This window comes from Motacilla alba, chromosome Z (genome assembly GCF_015832195.1).
Source record: "Motacilla alba alba isolate MOTALB_02 chromosome Z, Motacilla_alba_V1.0_pri, whole genome shotgun sequence".
Classification (NCBI taxonomy): domain Eukaryota; kingdom Metazoa; phylum Chordata; class Aves; order Passeriformes; family Motacillidae; genus Motacilla; species Motacilla alba.
In genome coordinates this window covers 50,652,274-50,679,141 of record NC_052046.1, presented here as the reverse complement: position 1 = coordinate 50,679,141, position 26,868 = coordinate 50,652,274, and the positions used below count along the sequence as shown (strand labels likewise).

The 26,868-nt window shown below is 38.9% G+C and overlaps 1 protein-coding gene across 15 annotated transcripts in view; it reads right to left on the bottom strand.

Annotated features, from left to right (window-relative positions):
* AGTPBP1 (ATP/GTP binding protein 1) overlaps window positions 1–18,977 on the bottom strand; it is a 66,922-nt gene extending 47,945 nt beyond the window's left edge. For 5 of the 15 annotated variants that reach the window (XR_005255225.1, XR_005255227.1, XR_005255226.1 and 2 more), the window contains exons 1-4: window positions 18,563–18,701; window positions 1,348–1,478; window positions 755–822; window positions 216–279 (exon numbers count right to left, since the gene is read on the bottom strand). Coding sequence is in view for 12 of the 15 variants with exons in the window: in XM_038124032.1 (XP_037979960.1) it covers window positions 216–279; window positions 755–822; window positions 1,348–1,478; window positions 18,563–18,651 (352 nt within the window). In the remaining 3 variants the exon portion in view is untranslated. Of the gene's footprint in view, window positions 1–215; window positions 280–754; window positions 823–1,347; window positions 5,558–8,747; window positions 8,837–9,841; window positions 9,985–16,157; window positions 17,814–18,562; window positions 18,702–18,852 lie in introns of those variants that run through there. The other 10 variants (XM_038124037.1, XM_038124035.1, XM_038124038.1 and 7 more) reach the window with 10 other exon arrangements.
* Between the last annotated feature and the right edge of the window lie 7,891 nt (window positions 18,978–26,868).

The window sequence follows — 26,868 nt, the reverse complement described above, 5'->3', positions numbered from 1 at the left end:
AGCAACAAACTACTGTGTAGGATTATTAGAAAGGTAACTTCAGTCTTTACATTCTTTTAATTCTGTATATGCTTCAGCAATCAACAACAAAAACCAAAATAATGATACTTTATGAAAAATCCAACAACAATAAAAAGTAACTAGAGAAAACAAACAAAATATCTGAAAAAGCAAGCATAAATATAATTATATATTACTCCTTAATGAAAACTTACCAACTGAGACTATCTCAATGAGAATATTCAATATATTTAGAATAGTTTGAGAATCTCTTGTATTCTGCAATAATAAAAAAAAAAAATCTGTGTTTAACATGCAGTCTAATAATGGTTTGGATACTTAAAGATAGGGGGAATTGCCAACACAAAATTAAATAGAACTTTGGATGTACCCTCATAGCAACCATCCCATTATGCAGCCCAAATTAACCACAAAACCAATTAAAACACACTTTGTAGTATGGTACATCAATTAGAACTGATAGGTGACAACCAATTTTCTTAAAATATGTAAATATAAGGGAGAGAAAGTCACAAGTAGGTTACTTAAAGATGGTATCTATTTATAACAGACCATCACAAGTTTTGATGACTCCATAGGATAACAACATATTTCATAATACAAATATAATAAGAAATATATACATTTCATGATGATAAAATGCAAAACTGCTATGAACCCATAACTGAAGAAACTAAAAGATTAAAAAATTAAATTTATTAAATTTTTTTAAAGATTAAAATTAAAATTTTACCTCTAAGGTTGACAGGATAACTTCTATTCCAGTGGAGCCCTTAGAAGTCATCTCCTTTCTGGTTTTTTCTGTCAGAGAAAAAGACCAATACTGGCTTGTAGTAAAAAATATATGTTATCATCTAAAACTTGACAAGAAAATTTATACTGCAAATAATACAACTTATTAAAAATGCATATATGTATATAAAAATAACTAAATAAAACACTTAAGCAATTTTAAAACTAATTTTTGTTTTCAATTGTTCAACGAGGTTGTGATGGCCTAGCAAAAAAAGTGAAGAAAAATACCAGTAAGAAAGCTGCCTTCCAGATATTTCTACTGTTTACATATATATAACACACAGACTATATATACATATTAAGTGAATTATTACTTAAATTACAGCTATTTGACAACACAAAATGGATTCAGCACTACCAACACTATACTAGATATATTAAACATGGTCTTAAACAGATGTTTTCAACAATCAGTGACAAAAACAAATGTATAATCAAGTTCACTAAATCAAAACTTAAGTCCAACAAGGGAGATACAAGAAGCAAGGGTCCAAAGGGAAACTACTAAAACCACAAAGCTTAGATAATTACCTTGACTCTGGACCAAATGAAGGATCTTTGAGGTAACATATCTGGCACTGTCTGATTCTCCTAACACAGAGTCCGAATTTATCTTCTCCAGCTGCGACAGCAGGGATATAGTCCGAGAACTGGCAGAAACACTACAAAAAAGATATGATTTTTCCATCTACATCAGAGAAAAAAAGCTCCTAACAACAGAAACTTGATGCTAGAGTAGAAGGTGTGGCTAGTTCACTTTGATATTTTATCTGGATTGGAAAACAGTCTTAATTCTCAATTTTGGCAAATTTACAGATTTTGCAAAGCCTGCACTGTTACAGACTAATCATATGTAACAGCATCTCCAAGAGCAACCGTGAACAGGGAAATCAGCTGCAGCAAGTAAAATGCAGCTACAGGTACAAATGTTCTTCAACTATGCCATCTAGAATGACTTATATTTAATAATTTATGTTAAGTGACAGGATACCCTATCAAACCTGCCATTCAAGGAAAAACTGGCTACAAAAAAAACCTGAAAGACAGCTTGTCTCACAGGATGACATTTCAGAAAAGGAAGAAAATAAAGTCATTCGTGAAGTGAGCAGACTAGCATACACCAGCTGAAGAAAAAGAACACCATTTTGAAGAAAAAAACTTAGGAAGGTTTCTAAAATTATCACCCAAGTTTGGAATAATTTTGACTACAAGGGGATTTTGGCCTGCTGTTGTGGGTTTATGCTGGCCACAGGCCAGGCAGCCAGCAAAGCCACTCACTCACACCCCCCCCTCTGCAGCTGGACAGAAGAGAGAAAATTTAATGAAGGATCATGGGTTGAGATAAGGACTGGGAGGCATCACTCACCAAAAACCATCAGGGCCAAAACTCTCAACTTAGAGATATGAACTGAATTTATTACTGACAAAATCAGAGCAGGATAATGAAAAAGTAAAATAACCCTTAAGAACAGCTTCCTGCCACCCCTCCTTCCTTCCAGCTCTGCCTCCTACCCCAGCAGCACAGGAGACAGGGAATGGGGACTATGGCCAGTTCATCACCCCAGGCTTCTCCTGCTGCTCAGGGAGGGGAGGTGTTTCCCTGCTGCACTGTGGGGTCCCACCCACGGGAAACAGTTCTCCATGAGCTTCTCCAGCGTGCGTCCATCTCACGAGCAGCAGCTCTCAGCGAACTGCTGCAATGTGAGTCCATCCCATGGACACACAGTCCTCCCAAAACTGCTGCAGCTAGGTCCATCTTTTACAGGGTACAAGTCCTTCAAGGACAGGCTGCTCCAGCATGGGGCCTCCCTTGGGTTCACAGACTCCTTTTTCCATCCACCTGCTCCGGCGTGGGTCTCCTCCACCAGCTGCAGGTGGATCTCTGCATCCCCATGGACCTCCATGGGCTGCAGGGGCACAGCTGCCTCGCCATGGTTTGCACCAGGGGCAGCAGCAGAACCTCATCTCTGGTGCCTGGAGCACCTCCTTTTCCTCCTTCTCCACCGACCTTGGTGTCAGCAGAGTTGTTCCTCTCACGTGTTCTCACCCTACTCTTTTCTGGCCACAATTACATCTGCATAGTAACTTTTTCTTCTTTCATCTTAAATCTGTTATCACAGCAGTGTTATCACCGTTTCTGACTGGCCCAGCCTTGGCCAGCGGCACATCTGTATTGGAGCCACCAGGGATTGGCTCTGCTGGACATGGAGGAAGCTTCCAGCAGCCTCTCACAGAAACCACACCTGCAGCCTCCCCTCTGCTATCAAAACCAGCAAACCCAAGAGTCCTGCCACCAAAACATTGCCTTGAAAATGTATTTTAGTGTAAGACACCACTTCAGTCCAGGCATTCATATAGGTAAGTAGAAAGAAAGAATTGCTCTAAGTGTTTATTCTAAACAGAGTCAGTATAGAAACTGTTTTATTTGTTCAATACTTTTAGGTCATAAAAATTATTCAGAATAGTTTTGAGATTCACATTCCTACATGACAGTAATTTTTAAACAGATGTTTAACATTTTAATTGTAGTCATGCAATGAACTACAGGAAACTATGACTTCCATGCATTAACTACCTTGGCTTTTCATTCATAACATTAGAGTCCTACAATAATCAACAATAATTCATTTTTCACACACATTGCATTTATCTACAATACAATTAAAGTCTACGATACTAGCTATGAATAGTCAGTCAGTTTTGTTTATAACAATGAGGAATTATTACTCCTTGATTTATATCTTACATCTGTGTAAAGGTTGCACACTTACAGTTAACTCTACTAAAATGTTAAAATTATGGGGAAAAGTCAGTTCAGGGCAAAAGTTATACTGCCAAGAAGGCAAACTGATGTGAGAACTGCCCAGGAAACTGCTTCCACCACTCTCACTTTTCCACACAGACATCTAAATGAGAAGCTAGTCAAAAATCAATTTCAGATTACAGATGATACTTACAAGCTGGTAAGTACAAGAAATGGTTATATTAATTATAGCTCTTAAATAGGAGTAATAGTAATTTTATATTGTGAAGTAAGCCTATCACCTTCTCAGGTATTTGCTACACTTGGATTTAATTTTTTAAAATTTAATTATTAATTTTTAATTAATTACTAAAATTTAATTATTTTTAATCTAAATTAAATCTGTCTTGGGTGCTGAAACATTAATTTCCTTGTGTAAGTAAAGCATAATCACTCCAATCCTTTCTCATCATCTAACACCATGCTGAATAGTATAAACCCATTATTATTTGCATAAGCTTTGTTTTGCTTATTTCTGCTTCTCCATTTATCCATTGAACTTGAAATGCTCCAAAATGGACACAAGATTGTAATGAAATCCACAAGCTCTGTTGATCCAATACACAGACTGATCAAGTTATATAGGATGTTATCTTCACCAGCTCCACAATCTGGTGGAGTCCAGCCAATCCACAGGTAAGCCTATGTGTAAGAGAATTGCTGCTTCAACTCATATGTGCATGTGTGCATGCATATCACTTCCATTGTGGTACACCATTGGTCGCACAATAAAATTAATGTATTTTGAAAGATGAAAACAATCCAAGAAAGCAAAGCTGATGCTCAGGAATATGAAATAATAATAATAATAGTAATAATAGCAGTAACAATAACAACAATAATAACAACAATTTTTTAAAAAAAGTTTTTGCAAAGATAGAATTCACTTATAGGCATTAAAATGTCAGAGCAAACCTGATTTTTTACTGCTGCAGCCTGGTAAACTCAAGCAACACTGACATATGGAAGCAATTTACCATTTACAAGAAGCTGGCATCTAACACAATTTCTCCATAGTTAATAAAAGCTTTAAAAGGTTTAGGTAGGGTAAATAATTCTCAGTATTGGGTGGTATAACAACTTAAGTTCTGAGATTTAGAGTTATAATCTCCTCCTGGGGACAGAGTTTCTACCAACAGCGATAACTGCTTATTACAGCAGAGATATCTTTAAAATGGTTTAAGGCTATTCATCTTGTATAAAGTCTTCCAACATAAATACAGCTATCTATGTTTCATGTCTTCAGCATACACAATAAAGCATCCCTAAAAATTAACACCAGCCAACACTGAAATGCAAATAAAGTCTTGATTTCCTCTTCATTATGGCTGAGTTTTCTTCTTAAAAAAGAATTATACTCTTATTTACCAACATTCTGCACTAATCTACATAGTGGTTATAAAACTATTTGACAGTTTTCAATGCCTGCACAGTACATGAAAAAGACCACAGGACAAGAATTACAGCAGCCAGCCAGACATATAGCAGCAGAGTCAGTAATATTGCTGTGACCACCCACTTGACCTCAGAACAAAATGAAAGCACAAGTTGTAATGAGACTCTCTCCTATCTGTAATGTAAACACATATGTTTTGACCAATGAATCCTTCAGCATCCAAGTCTAGAAGACAGTTCTCCAAAATGGAGAGGCACCATGGAATTCAGTATTTTCAATCCCAAAACAAGAAACAGTCAGAATGAACTCTGCCCTGTCCGAAGTACGTTTTCTCTCAAGCTGCCAACATTGCAGAACCTCAAATGAATATCCTGAAGACTGTAGCCAGACTTTTGTGGTGACCAGACACAAAGACACAGCTGGAGCCAAAGACTCAGGAGGAAGAGATGAGACTTTCCTTGGACTGTGCTTGGACTCTGAAGGCATAAAAGCCCAAGGGTTCCTTCATTGGTGGTCGCTCCGAGGAGGCACCAGCTGTGTTACTGCACCGTGAATAAATTGGTTTGTAGAATGAGACACTGGAGACTTTGCTAAGAGAAACCTGGGGTCAAACTGGTACCAATACAATGCGGACCAGTCTCAAGAATTCTGACTGGAGTATCCAACATGAATTTGAATCATCACCCATCAAACTAGAACTAGACTATAGTTTCTACTCAGTCAAAAGCCATTGTCAGAAAGAATGGGATGACTCAGACTGACCTGACTCACCAACATGCAACTCTCCAGGCTTCAAGCTGCAGTAAGTACCTGAGCTTGTCACTGATGCTGGAAGGGCGCACAAACAATATGAGACACAAGGTTCTTCACATCCACAAGGTGAAGAACCCTTTTTGTTATTAAGAATGACATTTTTCATCCCATCCATTCTAAAGCCTTCTCATAAAAGCACTCTGTCACTGAGGGTAACATAAAGTCTCTATTATCTTTAATTCCTAAAAACATGACTAAAGAGTACCAGAAGAAACTTCATAACACCATAAAAACTATTCTCTTCAGATCTGGATAAACACCAGAGCTGCTCTTCATGACACATATATGCCAAACCAATCCCTGATGACCTGCAAAAATTATTCAATAACCAAAGGCAATCTCATTCTTTGTATCCCTTCATTTGAAAGGCTTTCTCCCTGAAGTTTAATATTGTCATTTCAGGCACTTCTTACTATAAAAGCAACTGTCCTTTATCTGTTTCAGTGACATATCTCTCTAAGCACAGTATCTTGCACATATTTCCATCAAATATTCTTAACCATTTTCTGCATTTTACAAGAGTATTTTGAAATAATTTGGTCCTCCAGTAGTTTTGCAAATCTTTCGAGATTCAAGTTGTCCATAATTTCAACAACTTCCCTCTTTTAAAGATCATTAGTAAAAAACCAGAATATTTGCCACCATTAGCTGTAACCAGAGAGAGAGTACATCCAGAAGTAAATTGTGCACCATTTCCTTCTGACAGTCATCAGCTACCACTGATCTTGTTTCCAGTCAGTGCTCTACTCTGTCCAAAGACAACCAATAATTATTATTCTCTTTAAGCATCTTGAGGTGAAGTTTACCAGGTTTAGTTGATCTGGTACAGTTCATGTCTCCACAGGCAGGAAACTCTTTTTTCATCCCACATTCAAATGCTACAGTTCAAAATGCTCCTCACACCACCACTTTGCCTGTACAAAGGAAGCATCCCTGTATTTATGTCAACTGTTACCAAAACTTAGAACATGACTCTAGCTAACGAGGGAGCTTTGTGGATTTCCTCTTTCTCTGGTCAGGAAAGCCACAAGTAGATAATAAGGAAGCATGCCCAGAAAGTGAAGAACAGAGGACTTTAGGGCTTCACACTTGAAAGAGAACTACCTCTACAAGGGGTTCACATTTGAAAGAGAACTTCCTCAACAAGAAAACATCTTCTCAAAGAGAGATTCCTCATTACAGGGACACTTCTTTCACTCACAAAAGATTTAAGCATTTGAACTCTGATAATGAAGAAGTGACAGGCTCACAATCCTCCATTACTCACTGTATGCCACTTTCACTATGCAAATACTAAAACACATCCTTCTAGCTTTCTACATGTCTAACCACAATGAGAAAGATAACTCTAAGCCACAGCTGCTCATAAAAATTCAATTATCTTAGAATGGCTTTTAGCTACTGACCTTGCAAGAAGCATTACAAAACATAATAGTCAAATGAGGAGTGTCATAGGTTTCTCAATTATACCTACTTCCCCTGAAACTGCTGTTTGCAGTCAGCCAGCACACAGATGTATAAGGAAGTTCCTTCTTCCCCCACAGTAAACAGATCTGCATTTTGGCACATTACCATGAGCCTTTAAAACAGACAGGCTTCTCATGAGTTTGTTCAGATTTTATTCCAATGCAAATAATTTCAAACTATGGTTTTGTTTTTTTTTTCCTCAACCACTTCCGCAGTTATCAAGTTATGGTTAGACAGCTGATACTTCTGATCAGTTCATAGCTATCTCTGTACACAGAGTCACCATAACTTATTCACAACTTACGGAACAACTGTTTTGAACTGCAGGGATGGAAATTTTCATTTTGTCTCTAAGTAAAGAAGAATAAATGGCACTTAAATAGCAACCCTGCAAACATCTAATATTCTTTGTGACAGTGTATTTTATGCATTATAATTTTCAAGAATACTCATTGCTGACAGAGAGATGGTTTTGCTTATCACAATGCCTATGGGGCTAGTCTACCACAAGAACAAAAGAGGTTTTTTACCATTTCTTTAGATCTACCCCTCACAAAACCAGGAAAAACTGGCCTGATGTAAAACCTAGCCCTTTTTCATTCAAAGTCAGCAAAAGTAAAGATGATTCTACATACAAGAATTAAAAGTCAAATTTTAAATAGATCCCAACATACAAACATAATTCACAGTAGAGCATGTTCTTCATGAAAATTCACCTCCTCACACAGAAAATAACTACTACTTCAGAAAACTAAGATGGAAGCCAGAATTCCCAATTTTGTTGACTTTACATTTTTTAAAAATCTGATTAGATGGTTTAACAAGGTGGTTTAATCTATGCTACCTTAAGAAAAAAGTAAGATTGAAAGCCTTTAAATAGTTTCCTGACACTTAACAGCCTTCCAGAGAATCTCACAAATTTCTCAAATGCTAGCTAAGACAAGTTAACATGAAAATAACAAACACAGCTTTTCAACCTGACATCTTCTGCATCCCACTTTGGTTCATCCTAGCTATGTGTTGGATTGCAAGATTGTTGCAGGATGACATAAATCTTATGACAAATTCATGGCTTCCTACACAGTATTATAAACTTCCTTAATTCCTTCAGTAGTAAAAACTTTTTGTTTTACCAATATGTGCATAAAATTATTAAACTAATTACAATTTCAATTAAATTTAATATGTATTATGTATTGAACATGTCTAACATTAACTGAAAATTTAGATTTAAAAAGTTATTTATTAAATGTGAAGATTCGTTGTGTTAATCAATATTGACTCCCTCAGTGTTTCAGGACACCAACTTGCACATCCCAACTAGAGACCCACAATGTGTATTTTATTTATCTTCTTATAAGATGATAAAGATATTCTTACTAAGATAAAGATTGTTTTTTCACAAATCTCAAATAGCTTGATGTTAAGAGGTGACTGTAGTTTTAAATTTACCTTTTTTCAGATGATGCTTTTGCTTTGTTCATATTGGAAATATGATTCTTCAAATCACCATCTCTGACAACCTGTAAGATATTAAACAACTACATCTTATTGACATCTTTTGTTCTTTAGAGAAGAAATGCTGACACCATACAGAATGTCCCTTCACTAGAAATGCTAAATTAATTCATAGTGATTGCATTTCTCCACACTGCCACAAGCTCTTCTCCCTTCACACTATTTGATCCAGCTTTTAAAATAAACTATTGCTTTTTAAGTATGGAGTATGATTCTGCATTATAATTCAGGCCTACCAAGGTTCAGAAAGTCTGATTACCATAAAACAGAGACTTTTCAGTATCAGTCATTTACTAGACATTATTTTCCTGTCAATGACAGAATTTTATCATGTAAAGTTTTTGCTGAAGCCAGTAAATACATTTCTTAAACTCACTTGACAATATTATGAGATGCCACAAGATACTGATTTATGACTCCAATTTTATGTATCTATAGAATAACTAAGGCTAGAGGCACAGTGAGAAACATGGAGTATTTGGTGTTCTTATTTAAGCAGGACCTCAATACATTCCTTGGACAGAAACCATATCGTGCCAAGGACTCAATTTTCCTATCCATCTAAGGACATAGTGTCCTCAGAGCACACTGCTTCCTCAAATGGTGCCTCCAAGCAATTAAGGTTGCAGCCTACAGGACCATTAACTGAACACCAGTACTTCCATCTGAGATGTAATATGAATGACAGACAAATACCCCCACTGTGAAAAAAACACTTGTCCTCCAAGGGCTTAGTCATTAATTTAAAGGTAGAAGACAGAAAAGGGGAAAATGGAAGTTCAAAGACATGGGTGCTGAGAACGAGTAACATAAAGCACTCTTCTCTTGGGAAATGCAGGCAAGAAATTCAGCCAACTACACACATACAGCTGCCCACCCCTCCCCCCTCCCCTTCTCCCCAAAGAAATGTGTAAAACCTCTCAAAAATACTAATTGTTCAGCACATAAAAATAATCAGGCTTTTATTACTGGTAAATTCCACTCCACTGCTAAAAGCCTAAAGCAGATGAAATATGAAACAGGCTTACTTCCAGACTTACTGAAAGCAGAATCTTTTCCCAGCAGCCAGGAAGAAAATGCTTAACTTTTCACAAGAATTCCAGCTTGACTCAAGTTAACAGGTGTCTTAGCTTTGTCCAAGCACTCTTCAGGTGTACACTATCTTGAAATCCTTTAAACAAAATAAAAAGTTACAAGAGAAGAGCTGTGTCCACTCCATTACTGATAATTTCATGAATTACAAAGTTAAGTCTGGATTATTCCAACCAGGTTGCAGGTCTTACTGGGTGGAAATCAGACCCTTGGAAATCAGAGCTGTTTTGCTTCCAGCAAAAGTAGGACCCGCTGTCATGCAGATGATGAACAGTCTGCCAGTGCCAATAGTGTCTATATATTATTGTGTACTGAACTGCTGTACAAGTGGAGCCAGCTACTGAGCTGAACCATCTTGAACTGCAAGGTCTTAGTTTGTTTGTCTAAATTCACCCCAAAGTATGCCAGTAAGCATTAAAGTGCTTACTGATGCCCCAGGTCAAGGGGAGAAGTCAAGTAAAAAAGAAAAAGCACAAGAACAAAACCAAACCAAACAAAACAAAACCCAACAAAATTAACAAGAGATGAGACGGAGCAAGGAAAAAATGAAGAGAGAAATGCACACAGCAGCAATCCAGAGAAATGTGGTGGGACATCTATGCATACTAAAGAAAAAAAAATTTTCTTTACCATTTGACTAGGTAATGCAAAAAAAGAAAAACCTTCAAAATTAATTTAAAACTTTTAATATTATCCTTACTTTGAATAAATACTTAATAGAAAGCTAAAGGCAGAAGATGAATGAATTTACACATATTTTAAACAATGCCACTTGCCTTTCAGTGGTAACAGAGCAGACGAAAAATTAGCATTAGTTCTGCTTGCAAAGGATCAACAACAACTGAATGAAAGCACTTCAATTTGGAGGGAAGCAGGGGAGAGCAAGAAGTGCTGACTAAGTAGAACTCCAAGCCAATAAATGTTGGATTCTCTGCAATCTCCCTGCCTTTCCACCTTGCCTCTGAAATGTTATCTCATTCATCCTCCCATCTAGACAGGGGAAACAGCCTTCACAAGATGAAGAAGGCTGTTTCTACAGTGAGAAAGCCTTTTCTACTTTTCTACAGTGAGAAAGCCTCACTGTAATAATTGCTGTAATAATGCTATCAACAATACAATAAATTAAATGGCCCGCATGAAGTTACATATAATTTACATATTTTCCTTTCTCCTCAGAAAAACACGTTTGTTTCACTCCTAGGTGAATTCATTGTCACTGAGTCACCTTCTCTGCTAAACCAGATTTTCAATACCCTGAAAATTGGACACTTACTGACAAAGCTCATGCAAAAGCAAAGAGGACACCCTCTCCACTATTTACCTTGCATACAAAATTCTGGTATTTGCCAAAATCTAAAATTAAGAATAACATGGAATCCATGGAACTCCTAGTTCTTGGATAAATATTCTAACCACAAAACTACTCTACCAAATGGCAAGGACTATTGCAAAGCAGTTTTCTTTGGCTCAAAACAATGGCTAAAGAAATGAACTTGCACTGTTTCATTCAGACCTCATGCTCAGACGTTCCTATTAGGCATTACTGGGAGTACCTAGAGAGGACTTGTACAAACTCCATCCCCCTGAAGACTAAGTTTATATATATATATATGTACTAGAAGAACAGCAAGATGCTCAGCCACTCTAAGGCAGCAATAATATAATTCTGGTCAGATGTCATAACAGGATTCAGAGGAGATTTTACACAAGTCCCATATCTGGACTTGCTGAAGTGAGTCCAGAAGGGGGCAATAAAAATGACTGGAGTGATGGAACAATTCTCCTATACAAAGAAAGGCTGAAAGAGTCAGACTCTTCACCCTGCAGATGAGAAGGCTCTGGGGAGACCTTAGAGCAGCCTTCCACACCTAGAGAGAGCCTACCAGAAGCTGGATAAGGACTTTTTTCAAGGGCGTGCAGTGATAGGTCAAGAGGCAATACAATTGCTTTAAACTGAAAGGAGGAAGGTTTAGGTTAGACACTAGGAAGAAAAAACACATAGTCACCATTACAACAGTTTAGTGCTGAGCACTTCTGTTGTCATTTTAATAACATCATACTTGAAAGAAATTGTCATAAAATAAACACACAATAATGTCATATCTAAGGCTCAAAATTTTTATTTTAACCAATAGCACCTCTACTTTCATGTTAGGTTTTTCTTTCTCATTGAAACTGGAAGAAATACTACCTCTCAAAACCATGGAGAGTTCTTATGCTAAAACCCTGCTATTAAAACTTTCTCTTACAGGAAACAAGGATAATCTCTCTGTTGCTGAAGCTGAAGGGCATTCTTAGTTTACATAAACAGAATTCACATGTTCCATTGACCAAAATACTTTAATGCAGAACATGCCTGCCCTGGAAGGATAAATGTAATTTTAATAAAATTTAAAGTACCTTTGCATTTTCTTTACTTAAAAATCTCTCACCCCTCAAGAAACCAGCAAGACCAAACTACTATACACAAAAAACCCACCAAAATAATAAAAAACCCCAAAACCCCACAAAATCTCAAAAACAACAACAACAAAAAACCCCACAACCAGAAGACAGACTACTTCAAAGAGCCAGAGATGTCTGAAATTTTCCATGGCTAGTACTAGGATCTTCCTGCAAAGTGCTTTGTAATTGCATTCCAAAAAACACAGTTCTCTCCAAGAGAAACCAGAAAAATCAAAACCAAGTATGGATATACAAAGTTTATCAATACTACTGAATCTGTTCTACTTGCACTACATTCTATTAAGTTTTCATTCTCCAGAAACTGCTGTTCTTAATAAATATTATATGGAAATGCATATTTTTTTCAGTCTATTAAGTATATATTAAAACATGGTATCTTATTACCATAAACCCAGGAGTTGCTAAAACCACATATCAAATTATAATTTTCAAGAAAAAACCCAAAATTTGAGTTTTTTATGTCTGTCTACCACAACAGCTCTGCAAAACTTGTAAGATTGTTAATCTATACATATATATATTTCCATGTTTTTCTTTGTATCCAAAGCTTGGTGTAACCCAAAATATTTTCAAAGCCAAAGCTCAGACTTCACTTTTGATTATCACGGAGCAATTGATTTGAAAGATGAAAAAAAGTAACAAGTCTGCAGCAACTAAGTCATTACTTTGATGTGTACTTACTTATCAGATACTGCAAGCAAGTAGCTGAACAAAATCTTTGGTAAATGCTACAGTACAAAAAAAAAAAAAAAAAAACAAAAAAACCAAACCAACCAACAAAAAAAAAAAAAAAAACAAAAAAAACCCCATACTAGTACACAAAAAGAGGAAAGAGTACAAAATCTAGAAAAGTGTCAAAATGCAATGTATTAAAAATTAAATAGAAAAACTATAGGTATGAACTGAGAAAACACGTCATTATTTGAAAGGTCACAAATGCCAGGCAGAAGAGAACCTATACTGAAACCCTGAAGCTGGTTACATTCTGGGCACCCAAAAGCACTTCCACCTCTCACAGAAGTACATGTGAGTCCGCCCAGTTCGGTGCAGATTAAATCACAAGCAAATGCACTTTTCATATTATTTCATGTAACCCAAAGTCTCAGAAGCTGTTCATAGGTCAAAATATTCTTTTTCAAAGTACTTATAAGTCTGTTTAAACAGAACTATATAAAAAGACTTCTGCATTCTTTGTGCTCTAGGCAATCCTAATTCCAAAATACCACTTGTGGTTTACATTTTTAAACACTGAAGTAAATTGTTTGCAAGAACAGACTATTTACCTAAGTGAATTCTCACTTGTAGGAATATACTCTGTGTTAAAAATTTAGGATGACCAGCAACACATGGCAGCAAGAATCTTGGTCTCTGCAGCAACAGCAACCTACCCAAAAAGCTTGTGGAGAGCAGGTAAACACCATGATAATCAGCATTCTAAATATGGCAAAACCACACAAATAATAACACAGCACACAGAAATGAGTAGTATGTTACCTAGCATTACACAAAAGATTTATTCAGCAGGACAGCAGAATACTCTTCCTTTGACAGCAGTAAGAAATGGCCACTGCTATTAACACAGTAGTGCTGTCTCCCTCATTTCATCCTCTTGCACGATAAGGAGGACTGCACATTTGCAAAAGTCCCAGCAATTATACCTTAAGTAGCTCCTTCCTCTATTTAATCCTTTACTCTTTCATACCGAACATACTGTTTTCAAGTCCAGTGTCTCAAATGACAACTTACACAACTATATTTTTGGAAAAATGGTTAGTTGTGGGTTGTTTTTTGAGTTTTTTTCCAAGAATGAAGTTCTATTTTAATGTCATACAAACTAGCAAAGGTACTGCACGTGAACCATTTCCTTAATAAAAATGTAATACTTAATGTTAGATAAAAAAATCTCACAAGCTATTTGGAGATGGCAGAGTTATTTGTACAAACTGCTTTATATTCTAAAAGCTCAATCCACAGAACAATCCATAAAAACTTTGGTTACCTATAAACCATACTAAAAATCTGGGAAATCCTTCAAGCTTCACAACTAAGTTTCAAGTTGGCAAACACTACATTGTACTCAATCACAATCCAGTAAACAGAATCATATACATAAAGAATGACAACTAATGTGGTACTGAGAATCTGTTTCCTGCAGTTAACTATTCCTAGCCCAGTTTCTGAACCTTTACAAGCACTGGAAAACAAAAACAGACTCCCCCTGCATGTCAAACCTTATGCTGTGTTTCATAGGAATTAAAGTCCTAGTCAACAGCCCAGAGAGAGTCAATTATCAGGACCAGCTGTTTTTTTTAATTGAATTGTAAAATAGGATGGAATAGCACTGAGTACACACCAAACAGCTATCTCTTCCTAAGATTTAATATACAGCAGTACAAAAAGTTTTAGTGCCATTGAAGTATTATGATGTACCTAAAAGTACCTTACAAGTGTTTCTTCCATGGTTTGTTCAAAATAGCAGAAAAACTATTTCTTCCAGATGTAATATTAAGCCTTTATGTGGAAATGGCAGAAAATCCCTTACCTAATGACTACCCAGGTTCTCTAAGCAGAAAAATAATTTGAAGTTTTTGGTGGAAGAGAGCCTAATTCGTAAATCTAAAACAAAATGAAAAATCTAACAACCTTTACTCATCAAAGAAAAAATACTTCTGAAAATCAGTTGCTGCCTTTCCCTTATGCCATTTATTATATATATTTATAGGAGGGAACAAAAAAGTCAGCTGATTAGCTTACCCATTGCTGCATTATAGCAAAGTGCCGACTTTTTGACGTGACTAGATAAACTGCAGCATATAATCAGACATTCAAAATGACGTACATAAAACTTCACAGACAACTGAAGCACCGAAATCCTTTACAGCAAGCTGCCAACTATGTCATGCAGCTATTAGCATCAGTTCACTTGACTGCAAAAACTAAGTCTGACAAAAGTAGCCACAAAAGCTAAGCAAGCAAGCAAGAAAAGCATTTGCTGGGAAGGGAGCAGCATAAAACACCAGTACTTTATTTCTTGCCTGGAAAGAAGCTCCTAGAAAGTTACTAGCATTGCAGGTATAGGGTTACTTCAAGATATGACAAACTTGCTGTGATCAGGGTCACATAGTATCACGTTCAAAGCTTACGTGATTTAAGCTGACAGAAATACTGCAAAAGTCAGCTACTTCTTGCTCAGCCGGCATAACCCTTTCATCAGGTAGAAGGTGAATGGCACAGGGAGGGAGGAGGAAGCAATAAAAATAGCCAGAAGGAAAAGGACAACCACAGCAGAAACCAGGTATTTCCCCACACCAAGAACTGAACAAGAACTGGAAACCTAGGAACTTTTGCCAGCTCTTGGAAAAGCTCAATACAGTGGTAAATGTCAGAGGTTCTTTCTAGCACCTAACCCAGTAATTGCTCCTTTAGGTTACACTGCCTTAATGGTTAAGGTCTCTAAAAAAATCAACTCAAAGATTTAAACTTCCTAATTCACTAACTTAATAAAGCCAACCTGCAATCCTGGTTTTAATCCATATTAAAAAAAAAAAAAAAAAAAAAAAGAAAAAGGGAAAAATCCATGGCTGCATGTTGAAGATTTATCTACTCAAACCTTTTTGATGTATCTACTTCAAACCTACCTGAAACCATTCAAAACCTCACTGGTGTGCAGAAACACAATCATAACAACCCATAATACTCCCAGCAACTGTTCTCCCTTTCAAAATTTTGATTTGTACCATTTAGCTTATGAATTACACTTGGAACAATTAAAACAGCATTACCTACCTCAAGTATGCAACCCCTGGGCACCCTGTTTCTCAGTAATTTTAAGATTTATAAAGGATGTAGTGGAAGTTTTTTATGTGCCTTGTAATATATTAAATGTTTTAGGGTGACATTTTCAGGATTGTTGGCTCTGCAGCTGTTGCAAAAGAAAGGACGGATGTTTAGGCGCTCCCTCCTCTCTGCTACTTCCAGTCTTTCTATGGTTACTGCATTTCCAAATGGAAACCATGCTGAATCATCCATGTATCCAGGACACACACTGGATAGTTCATAATCTTCTTGATGCTTAGCACAGGATATTGGACAGTTAAGCTGTGGATAGTGTCAGGGCCTGAAAACATACCCAGAGATACACCGCTGTTATAAATCTCTCCTAAGCACTCACACAAGCAGCTGCCTTGTTCAGCACTCTCACACTCACTCCAAGAAACCTGACTTCCCCTCTAAGTTCTTCAAGGAGTTTCAACACTTCAATTACTGCAGTTATACTCCAGAGCCAGGGTGACTTGATTAGCACTCAGTGCCTTTGAACATTAGCAATTTGTACCACAGGAGCAATCTCCTAAGAGCAAGCAGCCCGCAGATACTGGAATTCAAGGAGACGTTTCAAATAACATATCAAGAGCCAAAAAACAGGTGATCCCCAACTGTGTCTAGCAGAGTATCACCATGAATTTTAAAGACTGCAAAGTTTCTAATCATGTGACACACTGCTGACAAGCTGTTGAGTGAAAAGCTGAATGTCTTTCCTAAACTAAAACCTAAATGCAAGGTGAAATAGCAAACTCCTCCTGTAAGCTAAAAGGACTTCAGAGAACCCTTCACCTTTTTCTCCTTACATGTAGCTTCTTACACGTAATTTCAGGGAAGTTGCTCCTAGCAGCAGTATGATAACTAATACAAATCATCTGCCAAGACAACCGAATATTTTTCAAGCTCAAAACCATAAATTTGGAAAATAATCTGTGAAGTTCTTGGACATGAAAACTAAAATATGAGCACTGCCACCTCCAACACCTGAACTGAAAGCTAAGCCTGAGATCAGATATCGCTTCACACAAACATGTATCAGATGTCACTTCACACACCAGGACTACTTCTTGGTTTAAGATAATTTCCACCCTTTTTGAAAAAAAAAATAAAGACAGAATCCTTTTTTTAAATGAAACTTTTTTTTTTTAAAAAAAAAAAGGTATTTTGCTTAATTTATACTGGCATTAAAAAAATCAGAGTAGTCAACTGAAACATCAGAAACTACGTGTTAAAATTATCTTGACATTAAATAGGAAAGTCTCAGGAAGGGAGATTATTTTGTCACTCCCCAGCCCAAGACATTAAAAGATATTCCAACACAGACTTGCACTCACAACACACAGCATGAGGTATAATTTCCAGAAAAACTCTTTGGTCATAAGTATAATTTCAATGAAGGATTAACCAAAAGGTGGGGCTATCCCATCACCAACATCCAGTCACTCAGGGTTACACAAAATACACACTGAAAGCTACCTGCAAAACAGAAAAGCCATTTCATTAAATATAACCTATAAAGGTAGTGCATACACGTATTTCTTTAAGGAAACATAATTCATGGGAAAACACTCCTTGGAGAGCTAATTTCCTAATGCTGGAAAAACTAATACACAAAAATCAACATTCACACAACAAGGCTGTACAGAAGTTTCACGGTGGCTTTACACCATACAGGTACAAAGGAATTCACTTTCCGCCTATACATACTATTGAAAGATTTTTGCTCTAAATAACCAGGTCCAGCTGAGGATTTCTAAACATCTCACACAAAGCTCGGTGCCTGAAAGCAGTTTACACGGAAGAAAAACACCACCCCACCCTGATGTGCAACCTATTTCTCAAACCTCTGTCGAGCGTTTGAACCGGTACCTACAGAGAAACACTTGCCGTGCTAGATTTCCACCGCTGGGAAAAAAAAAAAAAAAAAAAAAAAAAAAAAAAAAAGAGGCAGGAAAAAGAAAAAAATGAAGAAAGAAAGAAAAAGAAAAACCAAACCCCAAATGTTAACAAACTCCTACCCACGGAGCGTTAAGTCAAACAGACGTTGGGCAGGCCAAGTCGCACGGCACCGCACGGCACATGAGGCAAATGTTATCCCAACCGCCGTATTTTCCACCCAATGCCCATGCTGCGTTACTCCTCCGGCGGGGCAGCGGGGGCACAGTTCGGGGGCCGGCAGGGCCAGGGCTCACCGCAGCCCTGGCTGGTGCAGGGCCGCCCGGCAGAGCGGGAAGCCCGCACGGGCCGGCTGTGCACCTCACGGAGCGCGGGGACAAGCTCGTCCCGCATCGGCTCCGTGCCGCCGGCGGCTCCACCCCGCGCCGCGGGCAGACCCGACCGCTGCCAGGCCCGGAAACCAGCGCCGCTCCTACCGTAGGGCCTGCAACCATCTCCGCGGGCGAGAGCGCGCAGGGCGCGGCTCCCGCAGGGACCCGCCGTGCCCGAGCGGCCCCGCACGCATCCACCGGTGCCCGCCGGGACGCGCCCGGCAGCCTCGGAGAGCCCGGCACAGAGGAGCCTCGCCTCGCCCCGCCCCTCCCCGCCCCAGTCCCGATCCCGGTCCCCGTCCCGGCCGCGGCCCTGCCCCCGCCGCGGCCCGCTCCGCCCTGCCCAGGGCGATGCCCGCTCGCCGGGCTTCACCTTCCCGCAGGCGGCCACTCACCCCGCGGCGCTCAGGCGGGGGCGCCGGGCGGCGGCGGCGGCTCCGCGCTGCGCCCCCGCCGTGCTCATGCGGCGGCGGCAGGACCTGCCCGCACCGCAGCGCGTCACCGGCCCCGCCGCGCCCCGCCCGCGCGCAAGCGCCGCCGCCGCCGCCGCCGCGGGGAGCGCGGAGCCCGGCCCGTCCGGACCGCACGGGTGGAGCAGCACGGCGCGAGTGGCGTGCCTCTCCCTGGCTGGCCGCCTCCCGCACCAGCCACTCAACGCCTGAACAGTACATACTTTGTGAGATACACAAGTATCAAGTGGGAGGCGGGGGGGAGCAAGAGCATGGAAGCGGGCTTTTCTCAGTGGTTCGGCAGCAGTACGAAAAGAGGCAACGGGCACGAACTGATGCACAGGAAGTTCCACCTGAACACGAGGAAGAACTTCCCTGTGCGGGTGACCAAGCACTGGCACAGATGGTCCAGAGAGGTTGTGGAGTCTCCCTCACTGGAGGTACTTAAGAGCCCTCTGGACACCATCCTGTGCGGTGTGCTCTAGGATGACCCTGCTCGAGCAAGGAGGTTGGACCAGATAACCCACTGTCGTCCCTTCCAACCTGACCGATTCTGTGATTCTGCAATACCTTCGTGGGGTGCTTCCCCCAACTCAATCTTTATACACGGTTTGTTGTGGCTGGTAAGTACCTGAACCCAAAGAATGCTACTGCCCAGGACACTGAGCTACCACAGACGCAAGTGAGAAAATTAATAGTGATTCACTAGTCAAAGACTTTGTATGCCTCTTCACACACACCACACCCCCCACCCCCCAGCCCTTTCCCCTGAGAATCTTTGCAAAAGAAAAGTGATACCTCATATGCTTCACAAAACATTTTATGGCAAATTAACCTCCATGTGCCTAGCACCTGTTTTTGAACCATGCATTAGTATCGCTGATGACTTCTAGAAGTGGGTAATTTAATCTCCCTGACACTTGTTAAACTGGAACAACCAGGTATTTCCTTTCTCATTAAGTTCCTCAAATTTAGAAACTACTAAGAATCTGTGGCCAAATCTTTATACTGAGTTTACAAATCTGACATGGGAAAAGCAACCCTTTAATAAAAGGCTGGCAAACTGAAATCAAGTTCAAATCCCACTTACACCCATTATAAAGGCACAATTCCTACTAGAATGATGCAAAGTTAATTTCCCAATAACATTGTGTATCCATGGAGTTACCCATTCTAATTCTTGTTCAGTAAAAAGCAGATTCTGGATCCTTTAAATTTACACTTTCATTTATCCTCCCTTTCAAAGTACAGATACCTGCCTACAGCTCTTGCAACTCCTGTCCTACACACATTCAATCTACTCACAAAGGCAAAAGTAAAGATAGACACAACTTTTCTACTGTCTGGGAGATAACTGTGCGTTTTGTGTGACAGTTTGCAACTCTTCCATAGGGCTGATTCGCCTGAAGGGTGGTTTATAGTTACTGTTTGTTAGTCCTTTAACTTGGGTTACTTCTGGGTGGTTAACTTGGGTTAACTTGGGTGAATTCTGCTTATCATCCATGCAACGGTACACAGATGATCTGCACAGCGTGCATACACATCCATACCTTATGGACACAGAAGAAAGCTGCTTTACTAACAAGTCAGCAGAAACCAATGCAAGTGAGGAGCAGTGAACTAATTTTGTTGAGGTATGACAGATGGGAGATCCTGGTGCTCCTACCTCCTACTTTTGCATAACTGCTTATATACATTTTAACTCCTCATCCCACCATATTAACAAAAATGGGTAGTCAGATGTCCATTTATTCAGTTATTCACATGGTCTTGCTCCAGCAAATAGTTCAACATGAAGTATGCTTCTTAGAACTTGTAAACCCAGGGGCTGTAATCACAAAACATATGGGAAGGACCTTTCTCCCTCTCTTACAAGTTGCTCTAGATATCTAACATGAACAAAAAGAGCACATTATCAGAATGCAGAACTTTTCCAGTGCATTGGCAACAGGTAGGAACTGTGCCACTTGTTCCCTAACACTGGTCACACTGGGAAATGGGTAAGAGAATACTTAAAGCAGAATTCAGTACAGCTACAAGTTGTCTGTGAATTCTATTAATGGAATAATTTTAAATGCATAGTTCTGTGTAAAGCAAAGCAGAAGACATGTAAGTACTCCAGTATGACTCAGGCAAAGACAAAAATAGTATCGGGCAGGCTCTGGCAAGTAAAGGACAAATAAAGGGGGTGTAGATAAAAATCTCTCAAATGTTTTGAACTTGAAGTCAGAGTCAGTTTATTTAAGTTAGTTATGAAAATAATGTTTTAAAACAGCTTTGTATGTGTCCTGGCACATGGCAAAAATAAATCAGTTAAGAATATGAGAATTTTCTACTGAAAAGAGAGGACTCAGCAGTAGCTCCAATAATTTAAGACAGGCAAAAATGTGATCTCATTTAAGAAAAAATGAGTGTTAGTAATGGGCCTAATTAAAATACATGTATCAGTTACTGAAACCCATTAACTTTTTTCACTTGATGTAAACAAAAAATGCAGAACATAATTGAATATAAGTGCTGCATTCATCTTGATTATTTCCCCCAAAAGACTCTTCTATGCAGAACTTCTATTTTTACTAGCTAAACATTTGTTCATGGAAGTTAAAGGTCACTGAACGATTGAACTTAGAATTGGTTTTTTTGGCAGGTAAACTGGTTCCAAGTTTAGGATTTATTTCTAAGGAGAACAACTTTACCTTTAGAAAACCTGACTCTGGTGTACAAATGGAGTAGCAGGCCACTGCTGATCTTATTTACATAACAATTTTCACCAATTCAGGTGCATTTCACTTATACAGACAGCAGGAATATGCCCTAGCTTTATTTGTTTTCAAACACAATACTGTGTGCAAAAATGAATCATTTATCCATTGAATTTTTTATAAAAAGTTAATATAATGATTATTCTTTTGGTTTCACATAATTTTTAACACTTCAAGTAGAATCTTTAACAAGCGTACAAAACTATTCCAAATTATTTACATTTTATTTAACCAGAGCAAATAATACATTTGAAAATAAGGTGATGGCAAATTACAGAGCCATCAAGTAAAAGCTTGACGGGGAGCCAGGCATGCATCTCTGAAAATTGCAGCAACAGTAATACTGGATTGTGGAGCAGAATGGGTTCCACCAAAATTAAGTCTCTAGGTTTGACCAAGTGACCCACCTAGCAGATGAGACAAAGGCTGTGGACGTTGTCTACCTGAACTTCAGTAAAGCCTTTGATACTCTCTCTCCCACAGCTTCTTCCTGGAGAAACTGGCTGCTCATGGCTTAGACAGGTACAGTTTGCTGGGTTAAAAACTGGATGGATGGCTGGGCTGAGGGTGTTGGTGAATGGAGTTATCTGGCTGACAGTCAGTCACCACTGCAGTTTGCTAGGGCTCACTGCTGGGGCTGGTCCTGTTTAATGTCCTAATCAATTATTTGTAGTACCACCTCAATTTGCAGACAATACTAAGTTGGGTGGGAGTGTAGATCAGCTGGAGGCAGGAAGGCTCTGCAGAGGGATCTGGACAGGCTGCATCGATAAGCTGAGGCCAGAGGTATGAGGTTCAATAAGGGCAGGCGCTGAGTCCTGCCCTTGGGTCACAACAACCCCATTCACTGCTACAGGCTTGGGGCAGAAAGACTGGAAAACTGCTCAGCTGAAAAATACCTAGGAGTCATCAGTAGATCCTGACCTGGGACATTGAGGAGTGTGGAGTGTGTCCAGAGAAGGGTAAGGGAGCTGATGAAGGGTCTGGAGCACAAGTCTTATGAGGAGCAGCTGAGGGAGCTGGAGATGTTTAGCCTGGAGAAAAAGGAGAAAGGAGAAAAGGATGTTCAGGAGTGACCTTATCCTCTTAAAACTACCTGAAAATGTAGCAGGCAAGGGTCAGCCTGTTCTCCCAGGCAATTAGCAACTGGAGAACAACACATAGCCTTCAAGACGGACTAGGGCAGGTTCAGGTTGGACATGAGAAAGAATTTTGTCACTGAAAGAGTGGTTAAGCATTGAAACAAGCTAACCAGGGAGGTGGTGGTGTCACCATCCCAGGAAGTGTTCAATAAACTACTAGACGTGCAACTTGGGGATATGGTTTAGTTGACATGGTGGTGATTAGTTAAAGGTTGGACTTACAGGTCTTTTTCAACTTTAATAACTTTATGATTTGTAGGAAATTCAGTCTTAGGAATATACCTTTTAATGGGACAATCCATGGACTTAGAGAAGGTAACAAATATATACCAATCTACACACTGTGTAGAAGGGCAAGGACATCAGAAGTGTCATAAACTAGAAAAAGAATCTTATAAGTTTACATAAATTATGTTGTGTTTATTTAGTATTGTTGGCAAGGCAATACAAGCAACAAACTGAGTCACAGATTACTGACGTTTATGCAGAGACACAAGTTTTCAGACAAAGATAGGCTCCTCAGTCCTGCATCTTTACAGGCTACTAAAAAAGCATCAACTACTAAGTACACTGTACAGCATGACTTCCAGGATCAAACCATACAACTAAAATAATCAGCAAAAAAAATTTAAAATATAATGGTTAGTCCCTTTGGAAGCAGGAAAGGGTTGTAAAGCATTAAAACAGACTGCCCAAGAAAGTGGTGGAGTCACGCCCCCTGGAAGTGTTCCAAAAAGTGTGTGGATATGGCACTTGAGGAGGTGGTGTAATGGTGAACATGGTGGTGGAGCTGAGTTGATGGCTGGACTCAAAGGACTTTTCCAACCTTAAAAATTCTCTGATTCTATGATAAGAGCAAGGAGAATAAGAAAAAGCTCTTCAAAATAACTTAGTGGGTAGCAACATGTAAGCATTTCTAGACTGTATCCTGCTCCCTGTAATTATCAACTCAATAATCATTGTTTCCTATTAAAACTTAACCTCTGCTAGTTAAATCTGCCTTGCCTGTTGCTATACATCTATTACTGAACAAATCCAGTCAGTTCCAGATAATGAAGCTAGCAACTCTCTATCACTCTTAAAAACAATCACTCCTTCCTTTGGAAGCCATTTATACGCATTGGAGAATTTGGTTTTGACTCTATCACTAATGTATCTTATCAGTTAGAACACTTTTTTGAGAAGATCTTTTGTGCTCTGTTATGCCTGTATTTCAGAGCATAAAAAAGCATTTTAGTTCAACTTCACATCTGTGCTTCATTCAGCTACTTTAGCCTTTGTAATACCACAAATGCAATAACCCATCAATATTCTTCATGGAGAATTCAGAATGTCTTGGTGGATTTGGTGGATATTTTATTCTAAGTTTCTGGGGACTGGGGGTGGGAAGGAGTGGGCACTTTTTCAGAGCATGAAGAGGACAAGTTTCTAAAGTGATTCACTGTTTCACAGGTTCATACCAAGTCAGCCACTTTTTTTCATATGCCTACTGACGATCACATTTAATTTATACATGCAGAATATTAACATAATCCCCCCTCCATGACCCAACCAAAACCAAGAGTGAATCTCATCTGTTTCAGTCTATCAAGAACCTCCATACTCACAGTATCATTTCAGCCTACCTGAAAGTCACCTTCTCTCTATTTATGAAGGTATTTGCATACTTTGAGATCTCTCACTTTCCCTTTTCTCCCTGCACCAATTACTTCCATTAAGAAGGACATCTAAAGCAATGGTAAGTTCCTGAAAAATCAGGCGTACTTTAAGCAAGGCAAAAGGTAAAGAATAATCTTCAGAAACAAGTATGAGATACGTCCTTCTTGGGGCAAGGCTATGAAGATATCCTGCAGCAGATGACCCTTTCCACAATGGACTTATGACACCTGTTGAGGGAGAGGACAGATCTCTGGTATTCACAAAAAGATAAACAATTGTAATTTTGTACAAACAGGTCAATAAGTAATTCTTCACACTTCAAATTCTTTGGAGCAAACAAAACAGATTTATCTCTTAAATCTGATTTTCATTTCACACAGTACTTGAAAGACTGGAAATGCCTTTTTGCTTATGCCAGTCAAAATTTCTTTTACAGGATTTTTATTAAAACCAAATAGTAGAGGACAAGTGTGCTTACTTCTTCTCTTAAGTATCCCTAAAAAACTTGTAATGCTTTAGTATGAGTTTCTGCAGTGTAAAAATAGACACCCTGTGTTACAAACTCATACAAAATACATCAGCACTTTCAAAATTAATGTAACATCATTTCGGAAAGACAAAAATAGCAGTCAGTCAAATGACTGCACCCTAAACTGTCACAAGGTTAGCTGAAGTTTTCTTAAACAAAGCAGCCTATTTAAGTCAAGTATATGATGACATGTTCTAACTGTATTACAGGAACAAAGGTACTCCATAATTAATACTGAAGCAAGTTCCTCATAACCCTTGATCTACTCCCACTTCACCAAGACAGAAGCACAAAACGTGTTGGACATAACCTGCAAGTATTATATGAAGGTTGCCTTTTTCTTCTGTCTTGCTTAACATTGTGGACTACTTTGTGGTGTAGTGGACTAAGGAAACAAGGGATATTTTTGTAATAAACTCCAAGGCATTTTAAATAATAGTGATTTTGGTAAACTATCCCCACAAAAATAATAACTGTGTATGTAATCTAAAGATAAATAAAAACTGTTTTTATTTCTCTGGATTTTCCCATGTGCGTATCACATGCACCAGAAAGCCCTTCACAGCATTTTGTCAAGGCACTTCATTGTATCATTTCAGGTTGAAGTGCTTTGATGTTCTCAAAGCAAAGCATCTCACCTTGGAGGTTATTGCAGTGAACATGTATTACCTTTCAACTGCTATGGTCATTTCACACACACATAAGCAGCCTGCTGTTCATTTTTGATGCTGATCATTTTGATGCTTCCCTTTTGTCAAGGGAAGTGATAACTGCTTACATTTATTTAGGATTAATCTATTGCCATGATTACTCCACAAAAGTCAACTTATGATTTCAACAAAAAATCTGCATAGAACCACAAACAGGTATTTGCTAATGGAATACTCTCTGACAAACCTCAAACCTTTTCAGAAAGTAATTTTTGTTAAATATTGTGGTTTTAAAACAAGGTACTTTTATAGTGAAATTATTTTTATAGGGACTACAGCCCTTCTGTCCTGAAACTAAAAATAGAATTCCCCTGAAAATCAATTACAGAAGAGAGCAGTCACTCTCTTCACAAGCTATAGTCACAAGCTATCACTATCTTCTGTATTAAAGACAGATAGGTTTCACATACTGATGTTTTAATAAACATCAGAACCAACATCAGGTTCAATAATAACGATCTGTTCTTTCTGCCATAACATTGGGATCATTACAAGATGTCTGCTATATTGTTGTATATCATCCCCGGAATTCCATTTAAGTACAGTGCAGCTGTGAGCCATCAGACATTTCAACAGCCATTAAACTAAAGATAACTTATTCTTACATATAAAGTAGATTGCTGTCATTGGTTTAACAGGAGCTCTCACTAAAATTTCTGTTCTTGCTTCCCACCAAGCACAAATGCTCTGTATTTTGCATGTAGAATAGAAAGGACAAGAGATAAAGTTAGTGCTTTTATTTTAATATCTAACTTTTTCCCCCAAAACCTTGGACATAAAATCTACTTAAGATAGCCTCTACCAGGTCAGTAAAGCACACTAGCCATTGTCTTTAACATCGGTGATCTTGGCCTGAAACTGCAAGCATTTAGTCATACTAAAACCGTAGCTCCCTAAGACATCATCTCACGTCACCTGGCTTCCCTCTCAACACAGATAATCAGCACATCTCCGTAGACCCTGTACGGAACACAGAGTTACGTACTCTCTAGCACATGACGTTCATTAAAACGGAGTGCGAAAGGAAGGGGAGAGAACGTCTGACAGAGGACAAAATAAACCTGCTTCGAGTCTGCTTTCAGTTCAGCCGCCGCCCGCTCAGCCCAGGGCGCCAGCGCCGCCCCGGCAGCACCGGCGTGCGGGCTCGGCTGGGAACCCAG